The sequence below is a fragment of the Lutjanus erythropterus genome, chromosome 6, assembly GCF_056507025.1.
Source record: "Lutjanus erythropterus isolate fLutEry1 chromosome 6, fLutEry1.hap2, whole genome shotgun sequence".
Taxonomy (NCBI): Eukaryota; Metazoa; Chordata; class Actinopteri; order Lutjaniformes; family Lutjanidae; genus Lutjanus; species Lutjanus erythropterus.
Genome location: NC_139322.1, coordinates 42509438 through 42533228, shown reverse-complemented (window position 1 = coordinate 42533228; position 23791 = coordinate 42509438). Strand labels below are relative to the sequence as shown.

Genomic DNA, 23791 nt, shown 5'->3' with positions numbered 1-23791 from the left:
AACAGAGACTCCATTCTGTAGTGACGTTCATACTACACTGATAAACCACACAACTGTACAGTCTGATGCATCTCATATTGTTTATGGCGCACATTCAGCCATTTAAAACAATAGATGTACATCATAAAATGCACGTCAGATGCTTTCAGAGCGTTTGGGCCTTTAGTATTGGTGTTTGTTCTTACTTGTCCATCTCCACCTCAGTCTCCCACTCCAGCAGAGGCACTCCTCTGAGCTTGATGTGGATGTCATAGATGCCTTTGTTAAAGAAATCTCCAGTCCACTTGGCAATCTGACAGTCAACACAAAACACAACATTTATTCCTCATTTCATATAAAAGTTTTAAATCATGCGGATTTAAACAATAGCACAGTAGTCGATAGTATCTGTGTACCATTAAAGTGATCATGATGGGCAGGCCGTATGTGATTTCATTGGTGGATTCAATGAGGATGACAGTCAGACTGATGGTCATTCTGACCACTCCTCCAAGGAAGGCGGCAGCTCCGATGAGAGCGAAGGTGCCAGAGTAGATGTCCATTCCCAGTTTCCTAACAGGACAGACACTCCAGTCAGTGTGTGATGATGAATGTGTGTGGTGAAGTGCATTAAGACTTGAGCTAACAGGTTCCTACAGTTAGCAGGCGTGTGCTAACAGTCATTACTGTCAGCTGAGCGGAGCTCAAAGCAGAGGAAGCAAAACTCGTCCAGTCAGCACATTCCACCATATGCATTGTGGACCTGCACCGTCCTATGACCCATTATGGCTCAGTCACTTTGAGTTCTCATTTCTCTAATTTTTCAATTATTTCCCTTAATTTTCTCCTTAAAGTAGTAGTTCAACCTACCCTCCTTCTGTACTATAAATCCTGGAAACAGCTAGCCTGGCTCTGTCTAAATCTATCATCAGCTCTATTAGTATATTTCTCAAAATACTGAATTACTGCTTTATGTCACATAAAATATCCCCCCAGCTCATCCCTACCCCTCTGCTCTGGTCTCTACCAACTGATGTCTGGCTCTTTCGCTGCCAAGTGCTCCACTGTGTTCAAGCAACTGTGTCTGTCTGCTGCTGAGCAGGTAGTGCAGAGTGGGTTTATCTGACAACAGCTAACAGCTGCTGAGAGCACTGAAGAAATGTGCTGGAAAATAAACTCTAAAGCAAGAGAACATTCAGCATTAATTTTAATTTTAATAAACATTAAACGGACAAACAAAAATAGTTAAATAAATTAATTAAATAAATTTCAAAAGAGAAGTTGTTGGAGAAGACGGTATTTCAGTGGTTCCTAAACTTCTTCTGGCATGCTCCCCCTTTCAAAAGCTGAAAAAAGTTTATGATAAAGATTTATTTTATCATTAACAATAACTGGGGAAAAAAGTGATATAAATGGATTTTTTGTCAAGTTAAGGTCAGCATGAAAATGTCTTCAAACTAATAAAATATACAGTGATGAAAAACTGGTTTGGACACCAGCAGACTGACTGAACATGACTCTACAACAGGTCTGCACCTCGCAAACTGTGTTTGTATCTGAACGGAAATTTAAAATACAAGAAAACTGGTGAATGTAACAAGTTCTCTTAAACCACTTGTACACACCATTTAAGAACAAATCTGTTTGTATGAGTGGTTCTTGCATTAGGCCCATTGTGCTGAACTCCTGAAGGTTTATGTTTATAATCTGTGACATTCACTGACACTGACATTCACTGATGCAGGCACAGCACCAGCTATGTGCTGATAAAATCTGCAGGGGCTGGTGGATTTGCTTTACTCACCAGCCAAAAACAAAAATCTGAATATAAAAAATGTAAACATTCAATTCACCACTTGGCCAAAAACATAACAAAAATACAAAAACATTTTGTTCCCTGGAAACAGACAACAGAATGTAACTGTGACTCGCTGTGATATTTTGGAGAAATTGGGAATGGGACAGCCAAACCTTGATCATTAGAACATTAGGAGAACAATGGTCTTACACTTTGAGGATGTTGGCAACCAGACGTCCAAAAGCTGCCCCACAGAGCAGTGAAGGGACAAAGAGACCACTGGGCACAGACACACCGTAGGTCCAACAGGCCAACAGAAAGTAGAGCAGGAAGAACACTGACAGAGTCACAGGGCTGAAGGTACCTGATGGGAAGAACAGAAGGCACGTGTTCATTCAGACCAACCAGTTGATTATATACCTGGAACTAAGCAAGAAGCTGAAAGGATCTGTCATTTTAAGACAATTCAGTTGTCTCATGCTGAGAGAAGCTGTCATGGACATTTCACATCTGCACCCTGGTAAAGATGTCTCAGAAACAGCTGTATTTCCAAATGAAACTTAAGACATCAAGATTCCTGTCCCAAGTTCTTCTCTGCTACAGAAAGCTTGCAACTTCAACCATCACAAACTGGCATCATAGGATGTCCGTGGGACAGAAGGACAGAAAGACTCTGCAGCGGGTGATTAAAACTGCAGAGAACACCACTGGTAGCCATCTACCAAGCATCAGTGACATGAAGGTGGAGAGGTGCCTGCAGAACTCAGATGATACATAAAAGACAACAGCCACCCAGTCACAGGCTGTTCAGCCTGCTGCCATCAGGCAGGAGATACAAAATTATCTGCTGCTGTATCACCAGACTGAAGAGCAGCTTCTTCCCTCAGACTGAAGAAGTCATCCTCAGTACTCCTCTGTCTCGATTCATCTTTTCACTCATTTTACTGTATAGACATTTTCTATATAAGCTTTACTTACTTCAACCCATCAATTCAACCCACCAAACCGAAGCAGGCTGGAAGAAGAGCGAAAACTTTTCCATCGACAAAAGCCTTCGGAGCAGATCTTTGTTCTTCAAAAACACTTGGCAGGTGATTGGATAAACCATCTGTCTAAAGTCAACCAATCAGATCAAACTCTTGTCATAACCGGTCATGAGAAGAGTGAAAACATCTTTTTCAGAGAAAAGCCTTCAGTGTCTGTCTTTGCTCTTCTTTCTTCATTGAAGAAATACAGCCTGTAGCTGCCAGTAGTCCCCGGCAAGCTATGGTGACTGGCTTGCACCACCTCTGGTGTGGACACAAACAGATTACTTGGAGCCTGGCAAGATGGATTCTCACATGATCTTGTGAACTCATGAATCTAGCTGCCTTGCAAGGTAAGGAATCAATTGGTTTGGCTAAGAAACAGATGATATTAAGAATTTGTGGTTTTAGAGCAGATACAAAAGTGGGTTTTGCAAATTCACAAAATATGCACTCTTACAAACAACTCACTTAACTGAGTGAAATTTTTACTGGCAGGAATGTCCTTGTGTTATACCACTAGATGCAGCTTTATGTACAGAGCATGTGAATAAAAAGCATTTCAATGTGCCATGTGCAGTTTGCAAGTAGGGGTGCAATGGATCACAGTTTCCGCATATTATATTACTATGGTAATAACTACAGATCAAGTGATATCAAAGCCAAGTGCATTTTTAAAATTATTTATACCTAATCCCTCCTCTTTTCCTTTTTTTGCTGATCTGAAAAATGATCTGATCCGTGACTCAAAACAGTTATACAATCCGAACCATGAACTTTGTGATCCGTTGCACCCCTATTTGCAAGATAAGAACTACAACACATTTGTATATACTAACACTAATAATCCCAGCAGATATAGTCAGATACAGTTCCACCACTGGTGCTTGGACACCCCCAGCCCCATAAAACTTCACCAATGAAAATAAAATTTGTTTAAAGCAAGTGCCAGGAGATTCAAGGGAAAATTTCAAAGTGAAATAATTTAACAAGCACAAATCTGTTATTGGTGTGTGTGCGTGCTCATCTCACCATCCTGGTGGAAGAGCTGATGGATGGCAGCTTCCTGTGGGTTGAAGAACAGTGTGGCCATGTCATTGTAGGTCTTGTTGGTGCAGAAGAACTGGCGTATGGTTGAATTGATGTCGTCACTGCCAGAGAGCTGAAAAAAAAACCTCAAACCTTAATACGAGATAATAAAAACATGATGCTGAACACAGGGAGACTGTGCAGTGCTTCAAGGACCTAAGACAACATAAAGAAACTTTTTAGAACCATTATTACTGCCTACTGCAGGCAAGAAAAAATATTTGAAACTTGCAAGTTAAAACTTAACACTGTATACCTTGAAAGGCCTTTTGTTGATCGAGCCAGCACACCACACACATTTTTTTTTGTGCGATTAATTTGCTAATATTATGTTTTGAACCTGTATGTTTCTAATGCAACTTGTCACATCAACAGCAGAAATTTGCTAAGAGATAACACAGCTTTTATTTTTCAGACCAAGGTCGACTTTTCACTTCTGATATGAACACATCTGACCAATCACACTACATGTTGTCGACAATATCACATCCAAAACATCCAATATGGCAGATTTCTTGTTTCACATGTTTGAAAAACTCTCTTTTATATGATATAAGGGAGAAAAAACACTAAAGCACTGGTTTCAAAGACAACATGTGGAGAGGAATAGACAACAAGCTTAAGTAAGATTATGGTGAGTATATCAAGTTCCAACAGTGTACAGAAAACATCTTTCTTTAACTTCCAACCAGCCCCCCCCCCCCTCTTGTTGGAGTATGAATAGACCAAATTGCAGTGTGCACAGCTTAACTGCTTTTAAATCATATAATAGATCTTAGCTACAAAAAGCTGCTGCTCCAGGTCAATCAGCCCTCTGAAATGAGCCCTCCGTGCCTTTAAACTTGTCTTCATCTCTTTTTTCAGTAAAAGGAGCCCCAGGTCATGTCTTGACTTGTGGCACCTGTGCTAGGTATTGTATCAATGGAGGACAGAGTTGACACTTACTGTGGTATTATGGGTTGTGGGGGAGGACAGCTCACGGCATTCGCCCAACAGCATGGAAGCTGCAAATATCACCACTGTAGTCACCATGGCAACGAGTAGACTCTCTAGAACTCTAGAAAAGTGCAACAATCAGATTAACTTCTTTTACAACATGCCTGAGAGGCAAAAACCACAATTGAGATTAAAGACCAACGCTGACAGTTGATTGACAGGTTTTATGATCTTTATGAAGATGGACTCTTGTGTGAAAGTAGCAATCACCTGATAAACTTGGCCTTGGGGTGGATGTGTTTGATGCGATACTTGGCCAGGCCCTTGTTCATACAGTTGAAAAGCGCCCCCAGCAGGCCACCCACCACCCCCATCAGGACAAAAAAGGCCAGATCCACTGCTGTCCACAAGTGGCAGTTGCTGTCTCCATCTGGACACTGATAAGCAACAGAGTTAAAGTGATACTTTACTGTGCTGATGTGTAATATAATAATTATACATTTGATTTAAAAAGCACCTTTCAAGATAATAAAAGACACTTTGCAAAACTTGTTAAATAAAAGACACAAGAGAACTAAAAGCACACTAAAGATATATGGATATGAAACCAAACACTCAAAGCAGTTCTAAAATGCCTGAAGAGATTGTTTGAACATAGACAGATCTGAGCAGTGACAGAGGGACAGAGTTTGGGGACACAGTTCCACAGGGAGAGGACAGCTATGCAGTCTGGCACCCCACGTCCAGTGCTTGGTCCTAGATGGCGGTGAGTGCAGCGTTACACAGCGATGGCTCTTTAGGACAACAATGATGTGGTCATGAGAGCTGGAGTGGATGCTAATGCGAGCATCAGAGTCAAGGACTTTCTCTCTGGGTCGGGGTGTTTTAAAACTTTTCAAACTTAGGGATAGTTAAAATTCAGTCATTATGGCATCCTCATGCCAACTGAAGGTTAGGTTTAGCTTTTTAGTCCACTTAAAATGCTGGAGTTCCACAGGAGGATATCATTGCAGAATGTCCCAAACAATGGAAGTGAATGGCGACCAGTTTTCAAACGTATAAAACAACCAAAAAAAAAAAAACTGCATAAAATGCCTCCACTCACATGTGAGCATGGCTCCAATCTAAGGATCTACAATGAAGATTCAGGCTAAAAACATTGTGTAAATGACGTCCTTCAAGTAAACTTGGCATGTTGGGGCTGTAGGACACTTGGATTACACCAGATGAGCAGCATGAAGGCAATTTATTTTATTTATTTATGTTTTGTTGTTGTTGTTTTTTTACGTTTGAAAACTAGTAACCACTGACTTTTTTTGTTTGGGAGATTCTACAACACTGTTTTCCTGTGGAACTCCAACAGTGTTTTGTGGACTGAAAAACTAAACCTGACCTTCAATCAGCATGAGAGGGAGTAGACAATGACTGAATTTTAATTTTTAAGCCAAATTCCAGACCACACCGGTAATACCGACTTTTACCACTCGACATTTCACATGACTCAGCTGCTCCTGGCGGGAACATACATGTGCCATTTGAGTGGCTTTGCAAGTCAGTAGGTTTACCACAACTTGTTCTTGTACATGTTTCACAATAAAAGACTTGTTAAGAAATGAAGGGGTTCTGTCCAGTGAAAGGCCAGAGGGCTTTTAATTTGAAATGGCTACAGGAGTTTGTATTGATAGTGTAATACAATAACTTCAAGCTGCATGTGCTGCAGAGACTGCCCACATAAGGTATTCTAGTGCTGAAACCCATAAACAAACTTAACAAAATTACTTAGTTTTTTTTTTAAAGTTTGCAGTTTAGTGTTCCAAAATGCAAATGTTATGTTTTGTTAATGTCTGAGATGCGTCTGTTCAGAACATTGTGGTGTATGTTAATGGTAATTGTCATTTTTGTGCTGCATTATTGCTAACTATGAGTGAGGAAACTGTTACATATCTTAAGACAAGCTGCACAGAGCTATCTTTTTATGGAACAGATTTTTACCCACAAAATCTAATGCTAATGAATCCTGGTGTAGTCAATTAGAGGTAAATTAGAGCAGTTTAGGTTGTACACCACATCACCAGTACAAATGGAAACTGTCCCAACCCAGAGTGTGGAGCTGCCGATAGTGAGGCAGAACTTGTGAGTGGTGTGTTGGTCAGGGTGGAGTGTGTTGCAGTGATGACGGATTTAATGGAGATATAGTGTTGGATATCATCATCGTAGCAGTGGAAGTTTACACTAGACAACGTGATATTACCAAAGACAAGCATGTAGAGTAGGGGTCCCTAACTGGCGGACTGCTGTCTGAGTCCGGACCCACACGCCGTCCTATACGGACCGGGACCTATAACCAATAAATTATTAAGATATTTTAAATTTTGATGGGACGCTTCTATTTTAACTGGCGCAACTTTTGTAGTCTTTCCACCGCTGGTTTATCTGATCAGGAAACACACAGACCAACTGCAGAGAAGCTGCGTGTGGAGGAGACTGTTGTTAATGACGGAGTTTATTACAACAGAAACTAACATGATGGTTAATGACATCGACACCAACCAGATGCACTTATAAAATTAAACAACTGTATAAAGAGGCCTATACATAAAACAGGAGAGTCTGTGTTTCTCTGTGAGAAACTTTCAGACCTTCTCACAGCAGAGTGAACAGGTGAGGGAGGAGAGGAGGACAGACTGATCACTAATCAATCACTGATACCGTCGTCCTCTCGGACTGATTAAAAAAATAAAAATGCCAAAATTGGTGACAAACCAAACCTGGGTGTCCACACCCAGTTAGTCTGTAGCGTAGTTAGACAGAGACAGAGAGAGTCATGTCTAGAAGGGAACCCTAGACCTGCGAAAGATCGCGCCAGTTTGATAATTTCAGTAGAAATAACGAACACAAATCTCGCGAGAGTTGTGCAAATAAAGAGTTACCTTCTAGACACGACCGAAAAAGGTGCGCAGCTCAAAAACAGAAAATCATGTCATGGTGTCAATGTTTTTAATGTGGCAGGCCGCCATAAATAAAACACTATTCACTGATCCACAGAGAGTCACTGAAACACTGATCACTGACCTGCTGTGATGCAAAAAATACTCACATTCTTTACTTAGGTATTTTTACATTGTGATATTAGTGTTTTTACTTAATTACAATTTAAATATTTTGCATGTTATTGTTTCCTTTTTTGAAAAATCAGCATTTTTATTGCTGTTGTTGTACTTTAATGGTATTATTATTGGTATTTTTTGATGACTAAATACAGACCTGCAAACTCATAAGAGGAGAAAAAGGTGGCATGTTGATAAACCAGTCCACTGTCCTCTGGTGGTCTGGCATATATGTGTATATATATATATATATATATATATATATATATATATATATATATATATATACATATACACATATATATATATATATATATATATATATATATATATATATATATATATAGTTTCTTCTTTCTCATTCATTTTGGAGGTAACAATTAAAATTAAAAATTTTAATGAAAGTGCCATAATAGAATTTGAATTTGCATAGCTCATCTATTCAAATGAGTAATCCCATAAACCCTCTGCATATGGCTTTCCATTCACATGGGAGGTTGGAGTCTTTGTAATCAATAAAACATTTTTTATTGAATATTTAGTTGAATGTAAAAATACATAATTACACATATTTTGTGCCAAATGAAGAGATCTTTTCAGTAATAGTTTCTTTACCTTGAACTCTCCAAAGTTGAGCAGGCCAGGCAGCTGGAAGGAGCCCCACTTGTTGAAGTTGATCCCTGAACGGAAGAAGTTGAGTGTGAACGTGGCTGACATGGAGCAGAAGAGCTGAAATCAAATGAAACAGAAGAGCTGAAGTAGGAAAACAGCTGATCATACTCAGTGGTTACTGCTGTACATAGTATTGTACTTCATGTCTGAGTGAAATCTTCTGATGTCACATGATGCACCACAGAGATCAATTCATGGACCTTTACTATACTTTACTTTACTAGTACTTTTAACCCATGCACCTGCATTTCCTTTCAGTGCTACAAAGACACCAAATTATATGAGTCCTTCCACTGAGTGAATGGATGTTCAGCTAAAATAAACATTATTCAACATATATTCTAGCAACAATCCCACCATCATTAGCTCTGAAAGTTGCACTGTTGCTGTTTCATTACTCCACTATGCTACACCTACAAGAAGCAAGAACATGAGGCATCTGGAGACACAAAGAAACACTATCCATAATAAAAGAAATTAAAGACAAAAAACCAGGTGGGCTCAACAATTATTTTAAAAGGAGGATTCTTTCTGAGGGGGAAATCAAACTGAATAAGACTAAAGAGTCCCAAGCCATGTTAGCAGTCTATGGGGTTACTAAAGTGTCACTTTGAGCTACATGCTAACATCAGAGAAGAAAAGCACCGTACTCCTTTGTTACTATGCTGATGTTGCTATGCATAACAAACTTTCCATTCTCATACTGCATTTTACATTGATAACAGTGGCAGATTTAACACCAAAATTGGAAGTAACTGTTGAAAAATGAGGTCTGTGATTCCTTAGAGACATCAACAAAAGCAGCTTCTCATGTCTAGCTGACAGCTGTGGATTCTGTCAGCTCAAATAATGACTCACAAGCAGATTTCATAAATGAGGCTGACTGATTTAAGCTACTGCTAACTTGACTTGAGTCAGCTGATGATTTAATGTTTCCATCTGACATGTTTTAAAACAAGAAGCCTGTGAAAGTGTTTATGTAAAGTAACCTAACAGCTGTGTACAAGCTGTAACATTAATGCTAACAGACTGAGACTAAAGCTAGCTTACATCTCAGCAAACACCAGTCGGATGGTGAAATACAGCAGATGTACACCGATCAAGCATAACATTATGACCACCTGCCTAATATTATGTTGGTCCGCCTTTTGCTGCCAAAACAGTCCTGACCCATCGAGGCATGGACTCCACTAGACCCCTGAAGATGTGCTGTGGTATCTGGTACCACAATGTTAGCAGCAGATCCTTTAAGTCCTGTAAGTTGCGAGGTGGGGCCTCCATGGATCACACTTGTTTGTCCAGCACATCCCACAGATGCTCGATTGGATTGAGATCTGGGGAATTTGGAGACCAAGTCAACACCTCAAACTTGTTGTTGTGCTCCTCAAACCATTCCTGAACCATTTTTGCTTTGTGGCACGGTGCATTATCCTGCTGAAAGAGACCACAGCCATCAGGGAATGCCGTTTCCATGAAAGGGTGTACATGGGCTGCAACAATGCTTAGGTAGGTGGTACGTGTCAAAGTAACATCCACATGGATGGCAGGACTCAAGGTTTCCCAGCAGAACATTGCCCAAAACATCACACTGCCTTCGCCGGCTTGCCTTCTTCCCATAGTGCATCCTGGTGCCATGTGTTCCCCAGGTAAGTGACACACACGCAGCTGGCCATCCAAATGATGTAAAAGAAAAAGTGATTCATCAGACCAGGCCACCTTCTTCCATTGCTCCGTGGTCCACTTCTGATGACCATTGTTGGCACTTTCAGCGGTGCACAGGGGTCAGCATGGGCACCCTGACTGGTCTGCAACTATGCAGCCCCATACACAACAAACTGTGATGCACTGTGTATTCTGACACCTTTCTATCAGAACCAGCATTAACTTCTTCAGCAACAGCACCTGATCTATTGGATCGGACCACACCGGCCAGCCTTCACTCCCCATGTGCATCAATGAGCCTTGGCTGCCCATGACTCTGTCACCGGTTCACCGCTGTTCCTTCCTTGGACCACTTTTGATAGATACTGACCACTGCAGACCAGGAACACCCCACAAGAGCTGCAGTTTTGGAGATGCTCTGATCCAGTCATCTAGCCATCATAATTTGGCCCTTGTCAAACTTGCTCAAATCCTTATGCTTGTCCATTTTTCCTGCTTCTAACACATCAACTTTGGGGACAAAATGTTCACTTGCCATGATGAAGAGATAATCAGTGTTAGTCACTTCACCTGTCAGTGGTCATAATGTTATGCCTGATCGGTGTATCTACATGATAGATGGCAGAAATACACTCATTAACATGAGAAAAGCAAGTGCAGGGACTCGATTAGTGGAGCAGATTTTGAGACAGGTCACCCAGCCAGATGAGCTGGACCACAATCGCCACAGAAAGAGAGCCAGGATAAGAGCTAAGCTAACCCAAGTTTGACCTGAGACAGCGAGCAAGAGAGAGATGCGCTGTTGTTGACCCACCTTGACTACAGAAAAGACGCCACCGTCCAGACTCACGAAACAGTGCATCGCTCTAGTCAGAGTCTAATGCACACACTCAATATGGAGAGAAATGGAAAGCTTGACAGCTCTAGTTACGGTTGCTAACCTATGATTGGACAGTTCGGAGGTGGGGCTTAGCAAAGGGTCAATTGCAGAAATATGTAACTGTCAAACTTGTTTATTTTCAGATGTAAATGTAAGAGTTAAAGATGTATAGACCAACCCGGAGGTGTGACCTGTCTGATGTTTCCACTGTGCTAATTTTACACACTGTGTTGCTTTGCTAGCATCTTTGATAAACCACTCAACATCTCATGACTCTTGGACTCTCAGCCTGAAACCGGTGCTATCCAGGTAGAGTTCATGATGATACTTTCCCTGCTGTATCCTTGCTTGGGTTATTTTGTGTACCCAGCTTAAATATCTGGGTCTGGCTGCAGTTTATGCTGCACAGCAACACCAATAAGCTTTGTTTGGTTTATGTCCATTTCTAAGAGAGAGAGTGTGCAGCAGTGGCCAAACACATTGAACATAACTGCTGTGAAACATTTAGAAAGTAATGGTAATGGATTTCTTTGGTCTGCCAGGGTTTTTGCTCCCACCACTCTTCCTGTTCAAAGCACAAATAAACACCACCTAACACCCCACATAGCTGCACAACCCTATGCTAATCAATGCAACACCACTTTTTAGGGCCCGTGGTCCAACAGGTACATTGGACCCGTGGGACGTGGTGTTCTGCCTGACATTAATGAAAGGATAAAACATGTATTTTAGATGAAAGTGAAGTTTACACTTTGAAATAACATCATGAAAAAAAGAAAACATCCAACATGCTGCTATTAAATGACACGTTCATGACGCAGGGATTTTCTACACAGCAGTGTAAACAAATATGTTCCACTGTCATATGTGTTACATTAACATGATAAATATTTATTTTTTTCATATCATGATTATCTTTAATACAGGTATATCGTGTCATACCTAGTGTGTACTAAATCTAGCACCAACCAATCCAGAAGAAAAACTTTGAAAACTTTGACTGGGACAGAATAAAAAAGTCAGGGGACCACCAAAGTTATTAGGATTCATCCTCTAAGGAACATGAAAAATGCAGGCATCTATCCAATAGTTGGTGAAATATTTCAGACACTGCCATCCTTTCCTACTTTGCTAGTTGGGCTGAACACTTCAGAGTCAACACAAAGAAAAGACATGTCTCTTGGTGTTCACTGGATAAGGTGACATACCACTTTCCACGTGAGGGCCTGGTTCCAGAAAGAGGAGCCCTCCTCCAGACTGAAGAGGGTGCCACCTATAGGAGCACCAAAGGCTGCAGCTACTCCAGCAGCAGCGCCTGCTGACACAAAGTCTCGCTTGTCCCTGTAGAACAGTGATGATAACACAATGAGCCATGCTTGAAGATATTTGCAGCATATTTTTACTTGCAGGAAAGCAGTGGACAGTTTGCAGTGTCTTAGTAAGAGTGTATAGCACAGTCTTACCTGTCACTGCGGAAGTAGAGAAAATCAAACTTGATCCTCTTGAAAGTGATGCTCTGAAACTGATAGAGGGAGAAAACCTCTGATGAGCACACTTTAGCCATAAGAAAAGTCAAATGCATCAGTGGCTAGAACATCATTTTTACAACTGAGTCAAAACATATTAAATTCTGTCAAGTCAAACCAAAAAATGTAAATCCGAGTCAAGTCAAGTTGTGTTGAATCAAGTCTACTAAAGCCCCAGCATGCCAAGTTGACTTGAAAGACGTCATTTACACCATGTTTTTAGCCGGAATCTTCACGGTAGATTCTTAGCTTGGAGCCACATTCGTGTGTGCATGCACACCTTCTGAAGGTTCAGGCTAAAAACATGGTGTAAATGACGTCTTCCAAGTCAACTTGGCATGTTGGGTTACATCAGACAAGCACTATGGAGGCATTTTATGATTTTTCCTTATGTTTTATTCTGTTTCAAAATACCATTCACTTCCATTGTTTAGGAGATTCTGCAACACTGTTTTGCAGTGTTTTGTGGACTAAAAAACTAAACCTGACCTTCAATCAGCATGAGGGTGAGCAGATAATTTGAATTTTCATTTTGGAGTGAACTATCGCTCTAAGGCCCTGTATATGTGTTTGGGGTATGTTCTGAAGATCTGTGGTTTAAATTTGTATGTCCTCATTTTGTACAAAGATTCATTCCAAAGTTTATTGGAAGCCAATCTGAGACTCTAGAGTGTTAATACCACCCATCTATCCATCCATACAGCAGACAGGAATACATAATCTGACATATGAACCTGAAAATCTCAACACGTTCATTTCAGACATTCATATATACAATGAGTATAAGTAATGTTCAGGTTGTGTGGCGGTGTACCTGAGGAAGGCCAGCTCCAACAATGGCTCCACTGTGTATCATTGGACCTTCTTTCCCCACAAACAGACCTGAAGGGACACACACTGAGTGAGAGGCTCTGTCCACCCACCTGCTCATCACAACTGATCACCAGTACTGGACATAACTGATAGCTGTGCTTGATGAATGAATAAATAGCACTTTGTTTTTATGGTGGCTGAAGGTAACAGCTAACATGGTGCCTCATAGGGTTAGTTCAGTATTACATCTTTATTTACTCTCCAGTCTAGGCGTCAGGCCCCTCCAACAGGTCACAAGATAAATCTGAGGGGTCACGAGCTCATTAATGGGAGAGGAAAGAAGAAAAAGCAAAGTTCTGATGCACAAATCTGTTTGGGATCTTTGTTGTAGAATGTTGGATAATTTACCTCATTGGGGCTCAAACTTCACAGTCTATTTTGTAAGCTCATCATGTTTTCAATTAAAATACAAAGTAACATGTAGCTGTCAGATAATTAAAGGGCAGTAAAGAAGTAAACAGCACAATATTCCCCTCTGAAATGTAGTGAAGGAGAAGTATAAAGTGGAGCAAAATGTAACAATACACAAGCAAAGTACAGTGGATTGTACTGAAGAGCCTGAGTAAGCTGCAGCTGTCAACCACATCTATCCAAAGACATTTTTATTCTGCACAGTTCACTGTCATACTTACCTCCAGCCACACTGAACAGGACTCCAGCAGCCTTGCAGAGAAAAGTTCGCAGCCGGACTATTCCAGGAATTTTCACTCCGTTCAAATAACTTTTGATTTCTGGGATCCCTGAACCTGCAGCTACTGGCTGGATACAGAACACCAAAACATAGCATGTTAGCATCACCACATGATTCCAGGGGTGGAAGTAACTCATTACAAATACTGACCACAAATAGGCCAATGAGAACAAGACATATCAATGAAAAACTAAACACTGCAGTATATAATATTCATGAATATTTAATCAATAATCTATAAATGGCACTAACTGCACCTCAACTGACTGTGTTTGGTCTGATGGAGCCATTTATTGAATAAAGGAACTTAAAATGATTAATGAAAAGAAGACAAAACAGCGAAAACAAATACAAAACAAATGTGTTTTGTATCTTATAATCTATTAATGATTAATCAGCTGTTTGCATTTTCAACCATTGGTTTAGGAAAACCAAGCTTAGTTTGTAGAGGTGACTGTGAGCAGAACAGAGAGGACGCTGGGAGAAAATTAGACAGAAAATCTGGAGAAACAGAATTATCTTTGGTTAAATGTCTTCTATTGATAATGTATTAAACATCAACGGTTAAAAATAAGATAACGCTTCAGCTTCCAGGTCCCATACTGTCATGGTAAATAGGTGGTAAGTACCAAGTAATATATTTGAAATTTCTCTGATTTTACCTGCAAATTATCTCAAATTTCATGTTTAGCATGTGATTATTCACAAGTGTTGTTTTAATGCAAGTAGGTGGTAATTACCATTTCATATATTTGAACTTTCTTTGAAATTAACTGCAAGTTAAATATGTTACTTGGTGATTACCAACCACTACATGAAACCGGTACTCGCTAATTAATGCATAATTAAGCATGAAATTAACTTCTAAGAACTTTCAAACCTATTACTTGGTAATTCATTTGCCATGAAATTATAGGACCAAAGTAACTAATACTCTGAGTAGCTTTTGAGATGTGTACTTTAAGTATTTTTCTAAAACCAGAACTTTTACTTGTAATTGAATCATACTTTAGTAATGTACTTGTACACGAGTACAAATTTTCAGTACTCCTTCCACCACTGCCTGATTCTACTTAATGTTAATGTAATCTCTAGTATGGCAAACACACTGAAACAATACACCACTATCGACATCATGTAGAAATGGACTCAAAAAAGTTGAAGCTTCTAAACATAAATCCTGTAAGGTGATGACAATAAACTGTAAATAATATTTTCTAACTAAGTTTACTATCTCACTGCCAGTCTGTGCCGCTTTATCCCTAAAGATAATTAACGGGGCTAAATGTGCTTGAAAACTTATGAAACTTCGCAGCGTAAAAACTGGTGAAAATTTTATATTATGGGTCCTGTTCAATGGCATGACAAAATGGCTTGACTGCATCATCCACAAAATTTAAGCATAGCAGACTTTGCATTACATTTCACCTGCATGTACAATAAAGTCTCTTGGAGCTACAGCCTAAACTCAACATAAGTCAGCCATTTTCTGCTGATTTTGCGCAGATGTTTCCTTTTCCAGTCATTCCATTTTAACAAACTTCTGGAGAATTAATCAGCTCGACTTCAAATCAGGTCAATGCAAAGACCTTTACAAGCAAAAGTTATTAATAGCTTGGGTTTTCATTCACATCTGTTATTGTACATCCTTGTTTGGATGCTTGATTCTGATTGGTCAGTTGCAACACTCTAGGGGTCTGTTATTTCATTATAGCAGTCTGTTTCTATGTATAACGGGCCGTTACTTCAGTTCTGATCATAGATTCTGGAGGAGCACTGGAATGGTTTTTGAATCACAAAACTATTTTGAAATTGAGATTTTGTGTCAAACTTTTGATTATGTTTTTATTCTGGTTGGTAGCCATATAATAGGTAGAGTGATGTGCAGTACGGGTCATAGTTGTGGCATGGGCCCCCTCAAGGTTCCTGTGTTGCCTGGTTGGGGTTTGTTTCACGGTGGTGGCCTGTTTGTTGTTCATTATCATTACCATGTTATTTATGTAACAGCACTATTTATTTATTTATTTATTTATTTATTTATTTATTTCATGATATGTGTCTGTTGTTTATTATCATTATTCACATTGGCATTGTGCTACATACTGTTGAACAGTCTAAAATCAAGTAAATAATTCTCCCCCCACCAAAAAAAAAAAGAGTTTTCATTGAACGGTGTCAGAATTTCAATGTTTTGCTGTGATACCGGAAGTTGTTGTCACTTGAACGAACATGGTCAAATCTGTCCTAAACCTCACATATTTGTTATGAGTCCCAGCCTGAAGACATCTGTCCAGTTATAAACATAGTGCCACCTACTGGCAACAGGAAATGACATGCTTTTTACTTTGATGTGCTCCTCCCAGCAGGCTGACCAGATCCAACTGATCCAAAAAGCCTTAAGACATTAATAAAGCTATACTGTGAAGCTTGCGAGTTTTCATTCATTTCCCGGCTGTGGAATTCAACATGCTAACTAGGCATCACAGTCATTGCGCCACCTACTAGCAACCTGTAGGTAATCCTTGTGTGACATCATCATCTGCGTTAGATGAAATTTTCATGGTGTGATCTACATCCGATATACCAGAACTTGCCATAGAATTAGTGGGTGTTTTTTGGCACCACATAGTAAAAAGAGAATGTGACACTGATCACCTTTGTGCCATGTCCAAATACAGAGCCATGTCAACAAGTTGGCGTCCAGTAAGGAAGCCACAGCTGCTGCTCAATCGGTGGCGTTTGCAAGCTTTCATTCTAAATAAATTTTTTCAGACGTCTTTTACAGTTCCTGGAGAGAACAGTGAATCTACAAGGTCAGGATACAGAGATCAAATATCAGCAGAAAATAACTTACACTGTAAAACCTGAGTATATCTGAGCTGCCTTACCTCAATGAGAACAAGTACACTGGCGATAAAGATGAAGGTCATGTTGAATGCCAGCAGCTCCAGCAGAGACAGGGGTAGACAGCCTTTGTCCGTGCACTTCTCTACAGCTGGAGGTGTTGAGCTGAGGTAGAATAACCACTGACACTGAGGATGACCCTGTCTCTGTTACTGTAGCAATACAACAGCAGCTATACATGGTGATAATGTATCATTGGTACTTCAAAATACTTTTTTCAAGCAGCTTTCTATGTTTGTTGTCAGAACAAACTGTCTGCCTGGGTAGATACACACATTACTTCTCACTTTTGTTAACACTGTGAAATAGGGATTTGGCCTTGATGGACATCTGCGCTCTCAGAGTGTCCTTCAAGTTATGCGTGTGTTTTTTGTTTTTTTTTGTTTTGTTTTTTTGCACTAATTCTGAAGAACTGTTCATATACTATTTATATCCCACCAGGCACTATATATTTATATATCACTATACAGAATGGATTTTAAAATATTGTTTGTTTTTAAAGCACTGACCAGCCTTGCCTCATCCTACATCACCAACCTTCTCTCCTCTTACACCGTTTCTCATGCACTTCAGTCTACTGAGCAGCTGTGCTCTCCACCCACAGAGCAAGGCTTGTCACAGAGGGCAGTGGGGCATTTGCTGTAAGGGCTCCACAACTGTGGAATACACTTCCTTTAAGAATCAGGTGAACTGCTTCAGTATCCTCCCTTACAATTCTTTTTAAAATATATTTTTATAGGATGTCTTTTAACTGAAGAGTCTCTTTGTTTGATATCTTTATTTCATTCTACTTAACTGACTGTGCTTCATATTTATTTCTTGATCACACTGACATGTGATACACAACATGTTGTGTAAATGCTCTGTATTTTTGTTTTTATGCTTGTGAAGCACTTTGTAAACTTGTTTTTTAAAAAGTGATATATAAGTAAAGTTTATTATTATTAGAACATGTATACAGCACATCCATTATGGGATCACTTCCATGTGTGTGTGAGTGAGTGCATGGGTGCAAATTTCTTCAAAGTTGGTACAAGTGTTCACTTGGACTCAAGGACACACTGATAATATGTTCAAAGGTCAAAGGTCATGATAACCTCACTTAACACATTTTTGGCCATAACTCAATAATTAATACGCTAATTATGAAATAATTACAGATAAATATCTCATAGGATAAAAACTTCACTGTGACATCATGATGTCCAGCTCTCTACCAGTCCTCTGTCCTCCTCTGTAAAAATAGTCTATGAGTGAAGATGTTTCTGAGCACGTTTCTACCTGGAAATGATTCACTGTATAGTGAAAACTTCCATTGTGAAAAAAAAATACACTTAATACCTTTTATTAAATTGCTCCACTACAGACATGATATGAGTGTGGACAGACATGGATGTAAACTGTAACTTGACTGGTTGGTGGACACAAACAGCTGTGAGGCAGTAATTCTGTTTTTTGACTGCACTGTTTTATATGACCATTGACAGCTGACTTCTCATTCATCTTAACCGGCCACTAGTGATCAACAACTGCTTCAATTTTAAAAAAATATTAGAAATATTACTGGAAAATTCATTTTCATTAACCATGTAAAGGCACAGGAGTCTTTTTGGAATAAGGGCAAAAACTGGAATATTTCACTTTACAGTCTGCTGCAGACAGCACATCACAGACTGAGAGTGAATTTGTCTGACATTTGCAGAGGCATGTTAAAGGATACAATCACCAACCAGAGTAAATTTGATTTTGGTGAAGAGGCGTACGAAGAAATCCACAAACAGGCCCACCTGAAAGAGACATACAGGCAAAATTCTGTGGTCATTAGCAACATGTTGGAGTCAAGCAAAGAAAAACAAGATATCTGAAATGAAACCTACCAGACCAACTGTGACTCCGATGGCAAACATCATTATCCACCGTACTGCTTCATACTTTCTGGCTTTCTGTTGGCAGATGACAAAGATATTAATAAAAAGATCTGGCATGACGTCTATCAAATTGAGAATTAAAACCATACAATTCTTAAATTTTTAACCTAGAGTCTGGGCTGCGCTTCCCAGTTTCCATGTACCTTGGTGTTCTACCGAGGTCTCTGAGGTATACCTTAACAAAGGAACTTTTTTTTCCCAGGCTGTCCCTTAGCTGTAAGCTGTCTTTCACTGTGTGGACACATGGATTGACTTGTAAAGGCTCGTAAATGATGTTTTAACATAACAAGAGTTGCCATAATCAATTTTCCTCAATCTAATATTTCAACAGAGAAAGCTATGACTACTAAAGATCATCTGCATCATCTATTGAAGAGTCCAGACAAGACCTAGTTCCAATAAATGTAGCTTATAACCTTCAAAATATAAAATGAATCAGGGCATATGACAGTCTGAGACTTGTTGAAAGGTCAGGATAAATGATAGAGCTCAATGGGTGAATGATTTTGTTCTCATACAAACAAAAGGTCTAATACAAATTTGTTGTCATCACACAAAAGGCACCTGTAGCAGCATTTCCACGTGTAATTGCAGTGTGTTTGTGTGTGTACATGCGCACACATGCACATGCATGCATGCCTATGTGGTCTCTGTCAGCACTGTGGTCCTCTGCTGGAAGTGTTCAGCACTCAAGGTCAGTCTGGGGTTCAGGCTACTATAGCCTAACCAGACAGTCAGAAAAGTGTTACTGATAGGTTCTATATTTTTTAGGCCTGATGATGACAATATCCAGGTCCAAAGTTAATTTTAAGTAGCCTAGATGTGAACTATACTGTAACTGTCCAGTAGAAAAGCATAAAGTTGGACTAATAAAGCTAAAACGGTGACAGGATGAATGGAATGCATCACTAAAGGACAGCTTACCAGTGGTTCAGTGGTTCAGGTTTACCCTCTAAAGGTAAATGTTTCAGAAGGTATATCTTAGCTAAGGAGACCCTGGGAAACAGCCTGTAAGCTAGAGGGAGACAATAAGGTACAGCTTACGATGCACGCAGTGCTAAGGGGGCTTTGGGAAATGGGACCCTGGTTTGTTTTTTTTGTCTCATGACCCTAATTCAACAGTAAATAGCAACAGATAGAAATATCCCCATTTTATATTGTTGTGAGTTGGTGTACACTAGTAGCGCTTTATTGCCATGATCTCAACATCATCTACATGATATCTGCTTCCACAGTTACTGACGAAAGGACCTGGCATTTCTGTATACTTTCGATACATAAATTCTTCAATACTGAGAAACGCAAATCAAATTTTTTCTGTGTGCTTTATAGATGTGTTATTCACATCTGAGCAAAAGACACTTTTAGCTTGTCTTACCTTGTTGTCCATCCCCTCCAGAACCTCCACATGAGGCTCATTGATGCAGCGATCATAATCCAAGCTCTGTAAAAGCCAAAACAAATACTGAGTACTTACTTCCTGGCTGAGACACTTATTGACTCTCATGGACCTATCAACTTTGGCTTAAGATCCTTCTCCAAATTATGTTGTTTTTTTCCACAGGTTTCTCACCTCATAGTCTTTTCTGGGTAGAATCTCATCTTCTTCATCTCGGATTTCCCCGAGGATTGTCTTGGGGGAAAGAGAAATATTGTAAATATAGTATAATTAGAACACAGGTACATCCAGCAAAGCAGGGACAGTTTACTTGAAATTTAGACAGCTACAAACGGTAGGTCATTAGCTGAATGCTGATGAATTCATAACACAGTCTGTTGAGAGCTCTGCTACCACTTTGACTGCACAGTTTACTCAGTCATGAGAAAATGATGACAGTGCATTGCTATTCTTGCATAATCAGAGGAACACACCAGTGGCAGTGGCATATTTGAAGTGGACTTACTTTCCTCATGTACACACATGATAGAGTAAGCTCACATAGTAGGCCTGGGTGATACAGCTGAAAAACTTATCATGATAGTGAAGTTTCAGATTGGTCAATATGGATAGTTATTGCTCATGTAGGTTGTGACTGATTACATGGGGAAAGCACCTAACATGATAAAATAAGTAAAAATTGCGACATTTTTGACCAAATACCTTGATATTGTGACAATATTGTAAGGATGTTTGATGCTTTCACAAAATATTAACCAATGAGATTTCTTGATAAATAATCATCAGTAAGGTGGATTGAATGGGTAAAGGCAAATAATAAAACAGATAGAAAAGTCTGGTAACTTCAGAAAATAACATCACTTTATTTTGATGCAGCCTTCAAAACCAGGAAAAGACAACACTTTCATCCAAAATCTATCACAATATCTAGTCTCATATCATGATACAATATTATATCGATATGTTCCCCAGCCCCATCATATAGATATGGTCCTCAGGTAAATAATGATAATCTTCATATGATAGTAATTTAAGTAATTACTTTTTTGCAATTTTTGTGCAACTCTTTTTACTTATGTAGTTAACTACTGAAACTACACACTATATATAAATATGTATATATATATATATATATATATAGATAGATAGATAGATAGATAGATAGATAGATAGATAGATAGATAGATAGATAGATAGATATACAATTCGTCATTAACGTTTATTAATACTATTTATTAACAAATGACAATACAAGTCAGCACTTCTTGCAATAACCTGGTGGCATTTTCCTGCTTTTATTATTTGACTTTTTAGCAGTGATAGAAAGAGTACTGAAAATCTGTACTCAAGTACAAGTACTGTTACATCACTATAATATATATAATTATACATTACTCAATTTGTTAAAGTAAAAGTACTGGTGTTAGAATAATACTTAAGTAAGAGTACAAAGTGCTCTTCTCAAAAACTGTTATTACTAGTATTAGATACTTTTTAACCATTGGTGTTTAATCAGACCGAAATTAATCAGAGGAAATTGCAATGTTGATGATTCATGCCAGTTCAACCAATCTCCATGAAATCTGCACAACCTTGCAATTCTGCCCAATTACCACAATTTGCCTGCACATTTGACCAATCATTGTAGTAGTTTGGTTTCTTTATTTTGTCACAGGTACTGATTTGTCTTTGTTATTGACATCAATCCTCTGTCTGCTTTTATATTCTATAATTTCGTTCTTGCTGCTTTCACTGAGTTTGATCTCCAAAAACATTTTGCTTCTTTGAAGAATAGTGCACAAATAAAGCACTTTTTCTTTGAATTTTTCTAATCTTGATCTTTTTGGACACTGAGAACACTCACAACAGAATGTGATTTTATTCTCCCAGAAGCAAGTGAAATATTATATTATACAAAAAGGCAACTCTTTTGTTGCAACTCTTTTCACTTTCTCCAGCAATTTCAGCACAAAAAATTAAATCCTGGAGGGACTGATTAACAAATTTCAAATAGCAGTCATTCAATCAAAAAGGTTTCTGTTTCTACAAATCTTCAACCACTTCCTGCTCTGTTCTAGGGGTGGTGAAAAAAATCGATTATTAATTAATCGCGATTATGTTACGGACAAGTATGAATTGATTATTAAATTTTCAAAAATCGATTTTTTTTTTTGCATTATTTTATTTTGCAAAAATGTTATCCCGCGGTCAACGGAAGTTGAACATCACGCGGTGCAGCTCTGTCTCACCCCGTCTGTGACACAGTGTGTCTGCTGATTGATCACGACTTCTAACCAATCAGATGTGCTGTGCTGTAGGCGGGACATTGAGCCAGACTACAGAGCTTAGTTGTGTATTATACTGTACAGTATATAATGATCTAATATATGTATAGTATATACATAGTACAGCACTGTATAAGTTTGAAGTTTTTAATATTATTACCATTATCATTACTATTATCATTATTATTACATTACATAACTATGGTGATAATTACAGACAGACAAAGATCAAAGACAAGTGCATTTTTAAAATAATTTAACCCTAATCCCACCACTTTTTTCTTTTTTGCACTACACAGGAAGTGCTTTGAGTTGTTAATAAGAGTTAAGTAATTCAGCAACTGACTGTTTTTTTAATGGTGCAATAACTTTGTGGTGTATTTTGGGTTACTGTTGTCAAATGGAAAATCAATAATCGCTAATCGAGAATCGTTAATAATCGAAAATCGGTTGGTAATCGAATCGGGACCTCAATAATCATAATTGAATCGGATCGGGAAATCAGACAGATTAACCACCCCTACTCTGTTCTGTGGGTGGTCAGTGTCACCACTACATACATGAACCTGCTGCACTGGGCTGCTTGTGATCAGATAGCATTACTGGCTACAAGAATTTTAGATGACAGGTTTGGATATTAATACAAATTGTACTCAGTATTCAATTATGATTTTAAAAGTAACAAAGTAGATTTAATGCTGAAATGCATACTTACAAGGATAGTTCACTCAAAAATGAAAATTCAGTGATTGTCTGCTCACCCTCATACCGAATGATGGTCGAGTTTATTTTGTTAGTCTGCAAAACACTGCTGGAGTTTCACAGGCAAACAGTGTTGCCGAATATGGGTGACTCAATTTTCATTTTTGAGTGAACTATCCCTTTAATGGCTACAAAACAGCAGATAAAAGGTGTGGATATTAATTCAAATTGTACTCTGTACTCAACTAAGATTTAGAAGTAACAACGTAGATTACATAGTGCAATGCATACTTAAGTACGAGACAAGTAAAATTACACACTTGAAAATGTACTCA

At 38.9% G+C, this 23791-nt stretch overlaps 1 protein-coding gene across 1 annotated transcript in view; it reads right to left on the bottom strand.

Moving 5' to 3' along the window:
• Window positions 1-23791, bottom strand: part of clcn6 (Cl-/H+ antiporter 6) — a 37033-nt gene that overhangs the window by 12502 nt on the left and 740 nt on the right. The window contains exons 2-17 of the mRNA XM_084721999.1: window positions 20644-20703; window positions 20449-20514; window positions 19020-19085; window positions 18863-18929; window positions 17127-17233; window positions 14180-14306; window positions 13489-13556; window positions 12612-12670; window positions 12357-12489; window positions 8550-8663; window positions 5098-5264; window positions 4837-4948; window positions 3835-3964; window positions 1988-2141; window positions 396-552; window positions 186-292 (exon numbers count right to left, since the gene is read on the bottom strand). Coding sequence (XP_084578125.1) covers window positions 186-292; window positions 396-552; window positions 1988-2141; window positions 3835-3964; window positions 4837-4948; window positions 5098-5264; window positions 8550-8663; window positions 12357-12489; window positions 12612-12670; window positions 13489-13556; window positions 14180-14306; window positions 17127-17233; window positions 18863-18929; window positions 19020-19085; window positions 20449-20514; window positions 20644-20703 — 1694 coding nt within the window. The remainder of the gene's footprint in view (window positions 1-185; window positions 293-395; window positions 553-1987; window positions 2142-3834; window positions 3965-4836; window positions 4949-5097; window positions 5265-8549; window positions 8664-12356; window positions 12490-12611; window positions 12671-13488; window positions 13557-14179; window positions 14307-17126; window positions 17234-18862; window positions 18930-19019; window positions 19086-20448; window positions 20515-20643; window positions 20704-23791) is intronic.